A 17,200-nucleotide genomic window follows, 5' to 3' on the forward strand; every position below is an offset into this window, starting at 1 on the left:
TGTTAGTGTGAAAATATGTTAAACATGTCAAAAACGTGTTAAATGTGTCAAAAAACGTGAAAATGTGTCAAATATATGAAAACCTGTTAAACGTGTGAAAATGTATTAAACGTGTGAAAAACGTGTGAAAAACATGTTATAAGTGAAACGTGTTAAAAATATTAAAAACGTGTTATATGTGTGGAAAACGTGTTAAACGTATGCAAAATATGTTAAACATGTCAAAAACGTGTTCGAGTTAAAGTTGAAAGATGATTAGTTTATATTGGATTAATAATAAAGAATTAAACTAAATTTATATAATTTGGGTAACCCTAACCCAACCCATACTCAACCCAACCCATATTAACCAACCCAAATTAATATTTTGGGTTTGGGTTAGGGTTGGGTTTGGGTAAACCCATATTATGCTCACCCCTGGTTGTAACCAAATTCATAATTTTGTCCTCTTCCAATACTCGGAACACCATCCTTGTCAAAGCATGAGCTAGCCCCAATGATTTCACAATCACACGGGTCTTGCATGAGAATAGTTTGGAGTCTTTGTCTGCCATACGCCCTGAACAATTGGGAACATGTGACTCGAGCCCATATACAACCTGACAAATGTGGTGGGGGCAATGATGACACTCGAGTGTCGAGAGAGTTGCCCCGTTGGAGTCGGTGGGAGAGAGTACTGGTCCAGTACGTAAGGGTTAGACTACTCGTCCAAATATTATATGGGCAATGATTGGTGAGCGTAAAAGTGGTTGACACAGATTTTACATTTATTATTATTTTTTACATTTATTATATTTTTTAAAATAATAGCTTTGAGGTTTCATAATTCAAAATATTTCTAAAAAAATAATTAAATAAATAAAAAAAGATTCCTAACAATGATAAAAATGACTTGAAGATTTATAATTCTCATTGTAACAATGTTTTAATGAATATGAATACTTGCAATATATAACTCAAACACTTAATTAATAAATAAGTTTCAAAGAAAATTGTTTATTAAATCCTAGAAAGGATTACATTAAATTTGATAGAACTTATTTATACTCGATATAACATTGGACGAAATTATTTTGAGTATAGTAACTTAAGGACAAAATGTGATTTGATAATTGCCACCATTAGGGCAAGTAAAAGTGCTGGTCTTATCATCAAAAGCGTAGCTATATGCTTGAGGGCACCTGCTCTTAAATATTTGCGAATAACTTGACGGCTTGCAGGTGTTAGCATTCGCGAACGAGCCAGTACAACAAAACTCCGGTTTCCCAAATGCCAAACAGGCACTTTTACATCCAATCTTTGCTCCGCCGTTCATTATTGCCAACTCGTTCGGGCATGCAGCATTTATATCCACTGGGCAGCTTGTTGACTGACAACCGCGACCCGATGGAACAACCTTTACTGGAAGGTTGAAACCGTCAACAAGGCTGATGTCAAAGAAATCCTTGTTACCACTTCCAGCTAGTGTGTACTCAATTAAGGTCACGGGTGGGGCACCTCCCTTACCATTGCAAGAAATTTGGTTGCTGCCACAATCACCGGTTTTGCATGAAAATGGTCCGGAGTTAGAGCATTGTGTGCGAGCCCAAACACGGCCCGACCAATGTGGTTGCGCGGTTACCTCCGTTGAGGCTTGAGATGCGAGCTCGAATCCAGTGGAGGAAGCTGCTGGACCTGAACCGGTTAGAATAGCCGGCCAAATTGTGAAAGGGCAGTGATTTGTGATGGTTAGCGTGGTTGATTGGGATTCTGCATTACAAGAAAAATATTATTATTTATTTTATTAATAATAAATTGATTACATTTGAAAAAATATTTTGATAGAGAGAAAAATAGATGTACCATGTATGAAGCTAATAGCTAAGATAAGAACAAGAATATTTAGAATTTCCATTGTAATAATATTAATATTTACTCACATGTTCATTAGCTAAGGTATGTTTGCCTCTTTTTATAGTTGAAAAAAGTTTTCTATTAAAGTAGGTGTGTTTTTGTAAACTTTACTTTTAGATCTTGGTCAAAGTTTAAAAAAATATTCAAGAGATTTTGATATATATCCAAATTAATGATAAAAAAAATAAATATATTTTCATATGATCCTTCTCTAAATAAAAGATATTTCATATTTTTTTAAATATCTATAAAAATTATCAATTTTTTATTCATCTTTCATAAATCATATCACTAAATTTATCAATTAAATCACTAAAATTATTTAAATTGATATTATTTGAATAACTCATTAAATTATTTAGAAAAAAGATTTTAAAAGGTTTATTGGATAAAAAAAATGTTTTAATATAAATAAAATAAGTAAATTATGAATATTTAGTATTTGGATAGATAAGTAAATTAATTTTATTGATAAAGGTATATTTGAAAATAAAAATTGAATTATTTAAAATTTATTTAAATAATTCATATGGATAACTCAAGAAAAGAAAAGGTTCATTGGATAAAAAGTACAATTGAAATTGGATTGTTATTTATCTTTTTTTTTATTTTTTTATTTATCTTTTTTTTTTGTCAGTGAACTTTATAAAATTATTATTTTAAAAGAAATAATAAATATAATATTTCGAATTAGATTTCTAATATGAAAAAAACTCTAAATTAAAATAGAATTTTTACATTTTAAAAGTAAAATAGTTAAATAATTATTTAATATAAAAGATATTTACAATTTTAAATTCATTTTGAAGGATTTGATTTCGATCGGTCAAGAAAACATATATATTCCTTCTTTATAAAGCTTAATTTTCATTTTGAATTTAAATGGTTGAAACTTAATTAAGATATAAATTATTTGAAAATTTAGTTGACCCATAATCGATTAACCAATTTTATAATGATATCAAAAATTAGTAAACTTGTACCTATATAAACTAAGAATACCAATTTAAAAATGATACCCCATTTTGAATTTTACAGTTTATTGTATTTAAATCAGTTTAGTGCTGAAATTTAAATATAATAAAAGTGTAAGAACATATTTTTACAAGTGTATAGTCCAAGTATATATGACATTTTATATGACCCATAACTAAATTGGAAATTTTTTATAATATAAATATTTAAATACAAAGTCATGCTATGGATATTTGGATATTTTGTATTGTATAAATCCATAATTAATTATGTTTAAATGACTATTTAAATATATATATATATATTTTCTTTTTCAAAAAAATAAAAGAAATATATATATATATATATATATATATATATATATATATATATATATATATATATATATATATATATATATATATATATATATATAAAACATGCCCAGCCCTCAATAAGAAAAAAAAAAGTAAGATATTTTTATTTTGCCATAGTACTAATTTAAAAAACTAATAAAAAAATGATTAACCCATAATCAAATACAAAATTTAAGTTTTTATCTTTAACAACTAAATTATAACCGGTTATATTTAAAATTACAATAAATTTATTTAAATATCTTACTAATTTTAATAATAGATGTGTTTCTCTGAGCTCCTCAGAGCATGTCGGAACTACCCAAGTCGCCTAACATTATGATCAAAACATCCATCAAACTAAATAACAAAGTTGGACACATTCCTTTTCTTATATATTATAATTTATTTGTAAGATTCTTATTTTTTTCAATAATAAGATTAAAATTTGATGCACGGTCATCTAAAAAGGACAAAATATGACTTGATAGTTATCACCTTTAGGACAAGTAGAAGTGTTACGCTTCTCATCATAATTATAATAACTATGAGTTTGAAGACAATCCTGTGAATAATCTGACGACGGTTTGCATGAATTTGGTGTCGAAAATGGACCATTGCAGCAAGACTCGGGCTTAAAAAATATCAAACATTCGCTTTTGCACCCAATCTTACCTCCAACATTCGTAATAGCAATTTCATTTGCGCAATCAACGTTTACATCCTTTATACAACTTGTTGTAGGGCAACCACTTGAAGGAATAACTTTTATCGGGATGTTGAAACCGAATTCATAATTTTGTCCTCTTCCAATACCCGGAACACCACCCTTACCAAAGCATGACTCCCAATTGATTTCACAATCACGGGTCTTACATGAGAATGTTTTGGGGTCTTGCCCACCATACGCCCTGACCAATTGGGAACATGGGGCTCGAGCCCATATACGACCCGACCAATGTGGCGGGGCACTGATGACTCTCGAATTTTGAGAGGGTTGCGCTATGGAGTCGGTGGAAGAGAGTGGTCCAGTAAAGGTTAGATTAGCCGTCCAAATATTGTATGGACAATGGTTGGTGAGCGTGAATGTGGTTGAGTCGGATTCTGCATTAAATATGTTTTTTTACATTTATTATATTTATTCAAATAATGGGTTTGAGGCTTCGTAATTCAAAAAAATTCAAAAGAAAATTAAAAAAGAAGAAGATTATTCACCGTGGATGAAGCTGGCAATGAAGAAAATGACTAGAAGAATTCTAATTTCCATTGTAACAATGTTTAGTCACAAATTAATTGATATAGTAATCCTCCTTCCTCACTAGGCCTTTTATAGATAAATAATAAAGTTTTCTAAAGTTTGTTAACTATAAATGTTTTTCAAAAGAAAAAACATTAATAAAATATGCGATAAACACACATTCTTCACAAGGTTGTAATGTTTATTTATTTTTGTAATCTTGGGCTTCTATTATTCGTTAATTTACATTATTTTTGTTTAAGTTATATAATACTTTATATAAAATTGAGTAACATCAAAATTCAAACACAGATATTATGAAAACCCAAAACAAGGACTAAGTAGGGTTGAAGAACTTTTAAGAGATTTGGTTCTCATCCAAACTAAGGATTAGTAAATTAGAAAGAGTGATCTAATCCCTTCCAATGTTTAGCAAAAAAAAAACAAATTGATCGAGTCATGCATTTGTATTAGATTGGTTTTCATATCTTTTTATTTGTTCTTACCATTTTTAAGATATTTACAAAATAATAAATCAATTAAATAATTTTTTTTTTAAAATATATGATAATAACACGAATTTGTTTTTCACTTAAAAGTTAAAACGTAAGTGAAGTCATGATATGTTCTTATATTCAAACAAAATAAATATATAGACTAAATGAATATTTAAGTTTTCAAAAATAAAAAATATAATAATAAGAGATAAAAATAGACTTTTTTACTTAAATTGGCGAATAATATATTAATAATAACAATTTAATATAAAATAAAATAAACAAACTCAACAATCAAAACTAGTTAACGAAATACTTCCTACTAACCTACTAACATTTTAGTTGATGAAATGTTGCTCAACTTCATTTTTATACATTTATATTTTAAATAAAAAAACATTATAATATTTCAATTAATAAAAAAACTCATATAACCTATTTTCTAAAACAAAAACAAGGACCAAGTATTACTCCATTATAAGTCGTCTATTATCCCATTACCAGATTATTTGAATCATAGATTTGTCCATTGGTCCGTGAATGATAAAATAATATTTATATATATTAACAAATTTAATAACATTTATGTATCTAAAATAAATTTGAATGATAATAAGGTAGAGAGTAATTTATAAATTATAATAATATTCTTTCAAATTAACCTAACTTACTTATAAACAGAGATGATAATAAGTACCGTATACTCGATACATGTGGGTACCAGATGATCGGGTTCGAAGATAGGGAATATGTGAAACCCAAATCCAAAATCCGTTTATATTATTATTAAAAATAAAATACTTTTTTAATTAAAGAATAAGGTGACTTTTCACGTGCTTAATCGGGACGGATATCATAATAATTACATTTATTTATTTTGCTCTTATACATATTCAACTCAACTTTAATCAGATATGTTATGTCTTTTTATTTTTATCAACATTTTTAAATTTTTTTTTCTTAAATCTCTACCTTTATATAATTATTTAATTGATAATTGAGGTCCTGTCTATCCGGGGATAGAAATAGTTATTTTTATCAACATTTTAAAATTTTTTTTTCTTAAATCTCTACCTTTATATAATTATTTAATTGATAATTGAGGTCCTGTCTATCCGGGGATAGAAATAGTGATACCCTTCGGTCGAACAGTGAAATGAAAATCAGATTCGGGTAGTGAAGTACCCGATGTCATCCCTGTACCCATTAAAATTGATGCTATTCTAAAACAAGTAATGAGTGAGATTTGTGTCTTTTTTTAAGAATATTTTTTTCACTCATTCCTTATTCTAGTTTAAAAAAATGGCTTCTAGTTCATCTTAACGCCAATATAACAGAATAAACAGCTTTTTAGTGTTTCCTAAGAAAAGAAAAGAATCTCTCTTTCCACACACATTCTCTCTATATATTTTTAATGTAAATGCTACTCTGTACATTGCTTTTCACCATCTTTATCTTCAAGCAGAATCAATAACAAAATTTAGAAGAGAGAAAGAGATTTAGCTGATCAAATGGGTTCATCAACCGGACAGGGAAGCAACTATGATCTATCATTCAAAATACTGTTAATTGGCGACTCTGCTGTCGGGAAAAGCAGTCTTCTAGTCAGCTTCGTTTCAAGTTCCATCGAAAATCTAGCTCCAACAATTGGTAACTTCTCTACTTAATCTCCACAAAAGGTCTCAAGATTGTTTGTTCTTAGTTCATTCGATGATTATAATCTGATCAGGGGTTGATTTCAAGATCAAGCATCTTAACGTGGGTGGGAAAAAGCTAAAACTTACAATTTGGGACACCGGTAACTAACTAACACAAATTAACATCTTTGATTTGAGTTCTGGACAGCTTTAAAGGTAGTTAGGGTTTGATCATATATATGTTTGGGCAGCTGGACAGGAAAGGTTCAGGACATTGACAAGTTCTTACTATAGAGGTGCACATGGAATCATAATGGGTAAGGCTTGTTTGGAACCGTACTTTTCACAACCTAGATTCTTTAGTATTGTATATTATTCTAATCCTTCGACAGCTCAATGAATGGGAAAAGTAATGAGCACATGGTATAAGGAATCATGATAGGCATAATCTTAAGCATGGTGATATGATTCATAAACCCTGGCTAATTTGCAGTTTACGATGTGACAAGAAGAGAAACCTTTACAAACTTGTCTGATATTTGGGCTAAAGAGGTAGATCTTTATTCAAATAACCACAACACTATCAAGATGCTGGTTGGAAACAAGGTTGATCGAGTAAGTTTCCTTCAAAGACACTACTATACACCTTAATATTCATCTTTATAAGAAAAACCATACAAAAATTGGATTATAGGAATCTGAAAGAGCTGTAAGCAAGGAAGAAGGGATGGCTCTTGCGAATGAGCACGGTTGTTTGTTCCTAGAATGCAGTGCCAAAACTAGGGAAAATGTGGAAGAAGTTTTCGAAAAACTTGCCCTCAAGGTATGAAAGCAAACAACATCGATCCATGATCAAACCTAATGTTTAGAAAATCCTAATGCTAATTTTGTTTGTCAACAACAGATTATGGAGGATCCTAAACTTTTGGAAGAAGGTTCTACTTTGGGGAAAAGGAATATCATACTAAAACAAATGCAAGAAAACAACAACTCACCCCCTCTTCCTCCTGCAACTTTCGGTTGTTGCTCCTAGAATTTAGTATGGAGAGCCCTGCAAGCATCGATTCAGTTACTGCAAGATATAGATAAATTGCTACTTTCTCTATTTGATGGATGATCTTCTGGTTTAAGCTTGTTTATTTGCTTTTCTTTGTTCACAACAATATCCATTTCACGAATAAAATGACCAAAAATTCTATAACTGTTTGATAATCTAAAGCAAATTGTTAGTTGATCATAGTAAAAATAAATAAAAATTTCAACATCTTCAATGGACGGGATAGCATATATAACTGTCAAGTACAGTTAAGCAACTCAATTAATTGTTCCCGTCGAGTATTCTCCAAGCTTCTGTGTTGGGATCAGCCAAGTCACGCGGGATCTGCCATAAGCACGACATGAGATTCATATAACGAATTTTGAACAAACAAAAAAACGATCTTTGTAGAATCTAACCTCCCCATAAATATTAGCTGTTGCACGAGGAGCACCAGCAGCTAACAATAATCTCACAACATTAGCATGTTCACCTCTCGCTGCATGATGCATAGGCTATCACAGCAAAACAAAAATCATATATCACTTTAAACAACACCATCTACTGACTAAAAGAACATCAACAACATTAAACTACTTACAGTGTCACCTTCAACATCAACAGTTCGTAACATTCTGTTTATAGTATCAAGATTACACGCATGGTTGAATATAAGTTGAACAATATCAGCAAAACCTGTAGATAGGAAAATATTGTTACAAAATATATGTTAATAAGAAATTATACCAAAAAGAAAAACCAACCTCCTGCACAAGCATCGTGGAGAGGGATCGCACCATCTTCATCTTTAACTTCAATGTTAGCACCCCTTTCCAACAGTAGCTACATTCGACAAATGATAAAACTATGTTCAATAACCATGAAGGAAACTTAATATTATTATTATCATCTCTAAAAACATAACACAAACTCACTTGAACACATGGAAAATAGCCATACAAACATGCAAGATGAAGTGCAGAATCACCATCTTCCACGGGCTCATTTATACTTCCATTTAAATGATCTGTAACAACAAATTAAAGTAAAATTCAAACAAATATTATCAGATTTTGCTTTTCAGCAAGTCCTGTCACCAAAAGATCCAAATTTGCAGACATTTAAACTGGAAAGTTCAATGCAAGTTTCAGAATTATAAATTGATATAATTGACCAAAGACATAATCTTTATGTTTAAATGTTTCAGCCATTTCAAATCAACAAGATTTATCAAAATCTCCTCATACATACATACATACATAACAGGAGTTAATTTGGTGTTTAGGGTTCATGAATATATCAGCAAATTTTGTTTCTATTTAACAAATTCTCGACCAAAAACAATTCTTTATTCAGCTAAAGAGCAGGAAATAAGAGAATATGAAAGAATATCAACAAGCGAAGTTGGATGATGGAAATTTGCAGGGTTTATTGAATTGAACGAAGGCACTGACCTAGGGCAATGCGAAGGGAAAAGACATCGCCTAACTTGGTGGCGGCAGCGAATTCATGGAGGTGAGGAGGAATGACAACCTCGTTTTCCAGCCTTAATGCATCTCCTTCCTCCATTAAAATTGCGTCTTCTTCGTCGCCGTTGTCCAACAAGCCGTTTCGCCTCTCCGGTACCGCCATTACTCTCTCTCACTAGAATTCCACGCGGAAAGAAAGAGAGAGAGAAAGAAAGACGGGAGGAAGGAGAGAAAGGAGATGACTCCTAAGAATGGTTTAGTTTTCCTGTTGGACTAACAAACCTTAAGCCCAATTTGTAGTTGTAATTAAATCCAATTGCAAAGCCCAAGTTGAAAAGAATAAAAATAAGAAAATTTAAAAAATAAAATTAATTAATCACAACTAACAGCTATTCAAACTTCAAATAATATATATAAAATTAAGAAAAAATAAAATAATTAAAAGAGAGTAACTTTAAAAGGGACGTACACAAACTCGATAAAACATTATAAGACAATTAGCGGGTATTAATCCTACCAATGTAGTTTAGTGGTAAGAGTCGTCTTAAAAGACTAAAATGTCATGGTTCGATTTCATCTGAAAGCGCTTTGAGTTTAAGCGGATGGTCATGACTGGGGTGTCATGTTAGTTCTCTTTTATTCAAAAAAAAATAATTAACGCAAGAAACGACCCCTCAAAATTGAGTGTATTATTCCAATTATAAATAATCGAGAAGAAAAATCTGATATGACTAAATAAGTTATCGAACCAAACAAAATACAATAATAACTCAAATATAGGTGTGGAAAGGAAACGTGTACCGTCAATACTAAAATAATTAAATTATTAGAGGGATTAAGAATAAAAATGACTTTAACCTTCTCCATACATTTTTTAAAAAGGTGAATAAGAAAATTTTCAAGAGTTATTTAAATGTGTAAAATTAAATCTCAACAAAATGACTAAATTAGAGTTAAATATATATATATATATATATATATATAATAATTTTGAGAAAATTAATTAATTAAATTATACTTATTAATAATCTACACTCAAATGAAACATAATAATCTTCATAATACTTTCATCAATTAATCAATTTTTACATCTTACATTTATCATCAAATAAATACTAATGATCTTCTTACAATCCTCAAACTAAAAAATCAACATGGATAGTATGTATTAAAATTCCAAATATAATTAATCAATAAATAATGTACCTCATGTATAATATAAGTGCTTTCTCTCCATAAATCTAGGCCTGAAATTCTTTACAGATGGAATGGAAAGGACATCAATTTTATTCAACTATTAACTTTAATTTAGACCTTAATTTAGAACTAATAATCATCTTTACCTTTCAATTTTAGAAAGTATGGAACACCATCACATCACTTTTATATTGCAAAATCTTCAACACCTTGTTTTTTTGTTTTCAATTTTCTCTTTTTCACTATTTTTTTTATAATAAATTAGCAGAGTTATAACTTACCACTTAAATTAATATATTTTTATATTTAATTTATTTGATAAAAACTCTTCCTACTTAAATTATGCTAATTGCTTGGATTTGTTTTGAATAACGCAAAATAAAGATTATACCTATCGAGTTGTCAAAACCAATTAAATCGATCAAAATCGAATAACCAACAATTTTTTAAACCATTTTACCAACCCTTGATTGGTTTATTATCAACTGAAATTACATAAAGATAAAAACTTTGATCAATTTATTATCTCTTCTTATAAGTTTCAAGTTTAGCATCTCCCAAAACAACTTAATTAACTATGAACATAACCTTTACCCTTGTAATGAAATTGGTGGCAATATTATAAAAGAAAGAATATTATATTAACAAATTATGAAAGAACATTAAAAATAAAGCATTTACAAATAATAAGAAATTATTAGCTACTAAAATAAATTCAAATCCTTCTCTATCTCATATATCATCAATAATGGCAATCAACCATATGTGAACCACCAGAGAAGACAATAACCTTTCCTCCTTTAGACCCAAATGGAAACTTCGAAAAATCTCTACAATCATCTTCCGGAGCAGGAAGATTAAGATCTAAATAATGTAAATTCCTCCTCTTTTCGACAGCCGCCGGCGGTAACGGTAACTGTAACGGTACAATTGGTCGGTGTCGTCGCATATGGCCGCCGAGAGCTTGCCCCGACGAGAACTCCGCCCTACAAACAGAACACTCATGAACCTTCGATTTGACAATGAAAGGAATTTGGAGGGTAAGAGCCGTCCGGTCGTTTTCCAACATGGTTAACTGATTATCAGTCGCCGGAGAAATAATCTCCGGCGATGCCGACAGCGACAGGGTTGGAGTTGGTTTTGGTTTCTTGTGACTAGCTCGATGGCCGCCGAGTGCTTGAAAAGAAGGGAAAGATCGATCGCAAGTTCTACAAGGGAAGTTGATTGAATTCTGATCTTTGGTTTGGCCTTGAGCTAGAAGAATCAAACAATTAGCCATGTCTTGTTCTTCTTCTGAAACTGATGGTGGGAGATTATTTGAAAATTGATGATCCATTTGAAAAAGAGAACTTTCTTCCTCCTCAGTGATGGATGAATCTACTATGGGTAAGGTGAATGGAGAAGAAAGTGATCTTGAACGTTTGCTGCGTTTACCTTTAATGATAAAGGTTTGATCTTGAAGAACTTCTTCCATTAGAGAGAAGAAAGATTGAAGCTTTGTAAGTTTAAGGATGATGGGTAGTGGTTGATTTATGGTTAGAGAATGGTTTTTGAGAAAACCCTTTATATATAAGTATTGAAATGATGTAATGTTGTTACGTTTGGTATTAAATCAGAAGTGGAGATTCGGCGGTTAGCTTAGAAGCAAACGTAGAGGTAAAATTACTTAAAATATTTTGGTTGGTGCTAAAGTATAATATGTATTCCTTGTATGAAGGATTGGAGAACAAGGCTGGCACCTAGCAGAATTTGCGGTTTCTTTTCCCACTTACTCCATTTTTTTATGTTTTTTTTTTATTTTTCAAAAATGGGTTTTTGAAGAAATAAAAAACCCATTTTAAGAACATTTAGAAAAGGAAAAAAAAATTGAACTTTTTCATTAAACCATAGATCAATATAGGGTTGTGACAATATTGACAAAAGCTCATGAATTTATTTTTTTGTTTATAGAGAACATATATTAATATTAAAATCTTTGGTTTAAGCACTATAATCAATATATTCAAATGGGTCTTTTTATATATATATATCTTAATTCAAACCCTGCAATGAATTTTGTGTATATTATTGTGTTTAGTTTTTTCTAAATTTACTAAACTTCATTATTGAAAGTTGAGTACTTCTCGAAGTCATATTTTCAATAACTTTATAAATTATATTGAATTATACTTTGTGTGTTGATTAATATAATTACATAATTTCTTGATCATTTTTATCTTCAAGATAAATAGACATTCTCATCCCCTCTTCTAGTCTAGCGACAACAAAAAGGTAGATACTAACCCTAAGTTTTTGAATTCGAACCTGTTAGACGACAAGTTCTGCGTCTGGTTAAGTGTGTTTGCGGGCTAGATACTTAATCCGTTGTCCCATTTTTTATTTTCCAAAATAGACATTCTCAAAACATGCGACCAACCCACTCTTTAGGTGTGCTCTCTTACGCATGTGGAAGGCCATTTTACCAGAGACGGATCTATAAATTATAGTTACGGTGGGTTTTAAAAAAAATTGAGGTAAACTCGAAGAAATTAAAAGAAAAAATATGGATAAAACGGATAAATAAGCGAAGATTTTACATTTTTGTAAATTATATAAGCAAATAGTGAATTAAATTTTAAAAAAAAAATCGGGTCATATTACTCATGTCACATTCCTACCGTATAAAAAATTATCATTAAATTTTGTTTTTCGAAGTGAGTTTAAGTCTACCTCAACCCTAACATAAATTCACCCCTAATTCTACCCTTCTTCTTTTTCATTCCTCAAGTTTACTCTAGGACGATTTCACATCTTCTGCCTCTCAATTTCGTCGACCATTCCATTTTAACATCCACCAACATCTCACATCTCCACAATGATTAAGAGTTTCCAAATTTTACAAAGTATACTTAAATATTCCATAAAAAAGAGTATAACTCAAATTAAATAAAATTTTGAATTACTAGTTGGCAAAGAAAGAAAGAAAAAAGGTATTAGTAAACGAGTGAATTAAGAAGCAAATTATAGGAAGTTGACTAGCTAGCATTGGCTTGTTAGATGGTTTATAATTATGTACCAAAAATTGCGCCGGTTTTATGCACAATGATTAGCACCGCCAATTTTATTAATGCTTTCCAACTTCACTAGATCATGGATTAAGCAATAGACTAACTATGTTTTTTTTAAAAGAGTTTAATCAATTAATTAACTTTATTTTTAACAAATTGACAATAATAAAAAAAGATAAATAATGTTTGTGTTAGAGCTGGAAAAGGCAGGTGGCTAGTAAGTGATGGTATGTTTATTATTAGTAAAGTTGGTGAGATGATACCATTAATTCACACTAATCATTTTTATGTCTCTCTGTCTCTTCCCACTCATTTTAATTAATTAGTTAATTGAAAATTATAAGTATCAACTAATTTTTCTTATAAATATTAAAGTCAAACTTCTATAAATATATGTTTCAACCTCACCACTCAACACCCAATACACAAATCATATCACCTTACAAATAATTAATTTCATTTTAAAAAAAATAAAAATATATATATATATATATACTTCCTAACTGTCCTATAATGATAGAAAAACAATATTCAAATAAGATAATTCAATTGATTAGAGACTCGACTAAAAACTCAGAGCTGAAATAAGGGGACATTGGTTGTGTTAACTTTCTTTAAAGAAACACAGCGGTAAAAATCGGCTTAAGAAACCAAAATATCACGGGTTTGATTTCATCTGAAAACGTTTTAAATTTAAGCGGGATCATGGTTATGGTTGTGGGTGTCATGCTAGTTCTACTCGAATAAATTTGATTTTAAAATAATAAAGTGAGAATGAAAATGTAATTTCTATGGATAATTTTAGTTGTATTATGGCCTTGTTTGAATATATATTTTTCAGAATTGTCATTGATTTTAAAATAATAAAGTGAGAATGAAAATGTAATTTCTATGGATAATTTTAGTTGTATTATGGCCTTGTTTGAATATATATTTTTCAGAATTGTCATCAGGAGAATGTGATTTTAGATAGTATAAGATTTAAGCCTAACACAATTATTAATGAGTTCAAATGTGGAGATAAAAATGTGATTTTTTTTTTATAATTGTAGGAGAATTCTTTTAAGTGGAAAATCATTTATCATATAATAAAAATCGCTTGAAATAAAATGAAGAGTTGACACTTCCTTTTAAGTTTTTAGAAAAACCAAAAACAAAGGAGAAGGTGACTATTTTAAAAGAAAAAGTCATTGTTTTCAAAACACGATGTATGCGTTTGGTTACGATTAGGGAAAGGCGCTAGTCTCTACTTTGAAACGAGATATGATCAACAAAATACCTTTTATTGATCACCTATGTATTGAAGAGATCAAAATTTATAGTTCAATTTTCACTCAAAAACTTGAGTTTTATGTTTTAATTTGAAGTGATGGTTGTGATATCTTCCTAAACTAAGAAAAAATTACAGAAAAAAATATTTCCCCAAAGAATCATAAAGATTGTCATTCACTAGAAATTTCAGACATAAAAAAACCGACTTTAAACCAACAATCTTGAACTCTTGACATGTCTATGACTGTATAAACCAATTGAACAACAATTTCTCAGCCATGACCAAGAAAAAAAAAGACCATCACAAAAAAAAAAAGAGAAAAATAAAACATTCTTAACCTGTAGAATACCAGAAACAGTGGTTTCTAAATCAACCTAAACTACATTGCCTGTTGATCAAATCTCAGATAAATAATATCAGAAAAGCTGCTGAAATTTGAAGTTAAAATAAGATTTTACGAGTGTGAGTGTGAGTGTTCATATCGTGTTATTGACATTTCATTTCACAATCTCCGCCAGCAGCCGCCAATCTCTGCCACCTTAACTGTCTCCGCTCTTCCGTTTCCTCAGCCCTAGCTTCCTTTTCCTCGTACTGTCTCTGACATTCTTCGAAAAGTTCGAAATCCATATCCAAAAACATCTTCCTTACATTAACAGTTACTCCATGAACAGCCTTATTCCAATGAGATTGAACATTCTTCTCAAGCGCATCGAAAATGATTGGCAAAATCACACTCCTGTTCTGAGCAACCAAGCTCACGATATGCTCGTTGTTCCAAAAATAAAGTGCCCTTTCCGCTATCTGCAAAACAAACAAACACAAACAAAACATTTAAATGAATCATCTTCCCCTGTTTCTATCTCAAATCTAAATCGAACCTGGAAATGAGAGCTATTGAGACAACGAGCAATCTGTCTGAAAAGTGGAACCATACAACGTTGAAATTCAGCAACTTGGGTAGCTTCTAATACTTCTTCAAGCTCGCTAAGAAATAAAACTTCCTTAGAACAATTAGTAACAGGCCAGTATTTCAGCAAACCGCGTATAACAGTATCCGCCAGCTTACAATCTTTCTCAACAAACTGAATAATGCAGTACGATAGCTGATGATGATACAACGCAACTGATTTCGGTTTATGCAGAGGTATGAGTGCTCGAACAAGGAACAATTTATGTTCCTCCTTCATTGGAAGAGCAAACCCGTTAATTATACTTCCAAGAATCTCCAAAAGCTCACCAATTCCATTGTGTCTCTGCGTTTCGTATATGAACTGATAAAACGTGTTGTTGATCGTTTTCCTGATGAAAGGACGATGAACCATGAATTTACCATAGATTCTGTGGAGGATTGTTTTCAGGTATTCACGTTCGCGATAATCTTCACAATCGAATAGACCGAGTAGTTTCAGAACAAACGAATGGTTGATGTATCGTTTGGCAATCTTCATATCGGTTTCAGATGAGATGATGTATCTTAGTAGAAGTTCATAAACGAGATGTAAATGCAGCCATGATGGATCAAGATAGGGTTCATCTTCATCTGGATCAGCTTTATCAGAACCTGTGTTTTCATGAGAAGCAGGTGGAAAACAACGGAATATATTCAATGAAATCATGTTCACCATTTCTTCTTGATTACTCTCACTGATTCTCCCTGAACCAGATTGTATAAAATCAACAATCTCAGCTAGGGTTTGTCTTTTAACTTCTTTTTCACGAACCATCTTAGATGGATCAGTGAAATCGAATTGAAAACAACAAATCTGTAGCTTCCTGAGAAATAAGTTATTCCTTTCCGACATAGGAACATCTTTAAACATGGGTAAAGGTTCAACAGAAGCTTCGCCGGAATTAGCGGCCGGAGATGGGTAATGATTAACCACTACGTTTGAAGTCGAAACCAAACCGGAATCATTACTGTCTGACTTAGAATTTGAGAATTTCCGTTGGCCGCGTTTGATGATTTTGTTAAACATATCAGAAATGAATAAAACCCTAAAACTAGAATCAATTAATCAATCAGTCAATCAACAGAGAAGTTCACACAAAGACAAACCCTGTTGATAGAATCAAAACATGACACGATTTCCAGAGAGCTTTGAGATTTGAAAAGAGCATAAAAAGTCACGAATTGATACAATGGTATCTGAATCTTGCACAAAAATGGAGGTAGTTCAGATCTGAGTAGAGTAAATCTAGGAAGTAAAGTGTACCGTTTTGTTCGTCTGAAGAGATGAAATCGATGGAATTCGGATTCGAGAGAGATAATCCGAGTTGGGTTTGAGATTTTTTTGTGATCATGAATCAATTTAATAATGAAAAAGACGCAAGAATCACCATTGGCCGCAAGAACAAACACTGGTTTTAGAGAGAGAGAGAAAGTGGACGAAAGTCGTAAAGTATTTTGATTGAAAAATGAAAATCCACTATTTCGATAATTTTGGGATCTTATCCTTTTTTTTCTTAAAAACGCGGGTTTAATATTAAACATTCAAATTACAACTTTGGTTGGATTTATATTTCAAACTAAAAGAAAAAAATATATTATTTTGAATTTATCAACTATTATATTATATTGATTCAATCACAATTCAAAAACATCAT

At 30.8% G+C, this 17,200-nt stretch overlaps 5 protein-coding genes across 5 annotated transcripts; 1 reads left to right on the forward strand and 4 right to left on the reverse strand.

The window, feature by feature from the left end:
* Positions 1–1,087: 1,087 nt before the first annotated feature.
* On the reverse strand, positions 1,088–4,470 carry LOC124935614 (thaumatin-like protein 1). The gene is made up of 3 exons (XM_047476034.1): positions 4,419–4,470; positions 3,879–4,307; positions 1,088–1,749 (listed from the first exon to the last, which is right to left on the reverse strand). Exons 1-3 carry the CDS (start codon positions 4,468–4,470, stop codon positions 1,088–1,090), a joined length of 1,143 nt encoding a protein of 380 aa, XP_047331990.1.
* Positions 4,471–6,369: 1,899 nt separating this feature from the next.
* LOC124934381 (ras-related protein RABC2a-like) lies at positions 6,370–7,777 on the forward strand. Its single transcript, XM_047474904.1, has 6 exons — positions 6,370–6,587; positions 6,667–6,735; positions 6,826–6,891; positions 7,068–7,189; positions 7,269–7,397; positions 7,479–7,777. The coding sequence occupies exons 1-6, from the start codon at positions 6,449–6,451 to the stop codon at positions 7,605–7,607; spliced, it is 654 nt and encodes a 217-aa protein (XP_047330860.1). The 5' UTR covers positions 6,370–6,448; the 3' UTR covers positions 7,608–7,777.
* LOC124934382 (BRCA1-associated RING domain protein 1) lies at positions 7,760–9,315 on the reverse strand. Its single transcript, XM_047474905.1, has 6 exons — positions 9,065–9,315; positions 8,546–8,637; positions 8,375–8,453; positions 8,212–8,306; positions 8,030–8,125; positions 7,760–7,955 (listed from the first exon to the last, which is right to left on the reverse strand). Exons 1-6 carry the CDS (start codon positions 9,240–9,242, stop codon positions 7,893–7,895), a joined length of 603 nt encoding a protein of 200 aa, XP_047330861.1. The 5' UTR covers positions 9,243–9,315; the 3' UTR covers positions 7,760–7,892.
* A 1,586-nt stretch (positions 9,316–10,901) lies between these two features.
* Positions 10,902–12,037, reverse strand: LOC124936798 (zinc finger protein ZAT5-like). The gene has a single exon (XM_047477326.1). The coding sequence runs from the start codon at positions 11,748–11,750 to the stop codon at positions 11,019–11,021; it is 732 nt and encodes a 243-aa protein (XP_047333282.1). The 5' UTR covers positions 11,751–12,037; the 3' UTR covers positions 10,902–11,018.
* Positions 12,038–14,751: 2,714 nt separating this feature from the next.
* On the reverse strand, positions 14,752–16,996 carry LOC124934453 (serine/threonine protein phosphatase 2A 57 kDa regulatory subunit B' beta isoform-like). The gene is made up of 2 exons (XM_047474991.1): positions 15,475–16,996; positions 14,752–15,397 (listed from the first exon to the last, which is right to left on the reverse strand). Exons 1-2 carry the CDS (start codon positions 16,570–16,572, stop codon positions 15,083–15,085), a joined length of 1,413 nt encoding a protein of 470 aa, XP_047330947.1. The 5' UTR covers positions 16,573–16,996; the 3' UTR covers positions 14,752–15,082.
* Between the last annotated feature and the right edge of the window lie 204 nt (positions 16,997–17,200).

Source organism: Impatiens glandulifera, chromosome 4 (genome assembly GCF_907164915.1).
Source record: "Impatiens glandulifera chromosome 4, dImpGla2.1, whole genome shotgun sequence".
Lineage (NCBI taxonomy): Eukaryota > Viridiplantae > Streptophyta > Magnoliopsida > Ericales > Balsaminaceae > Impatiens > Impatiens glandulifera.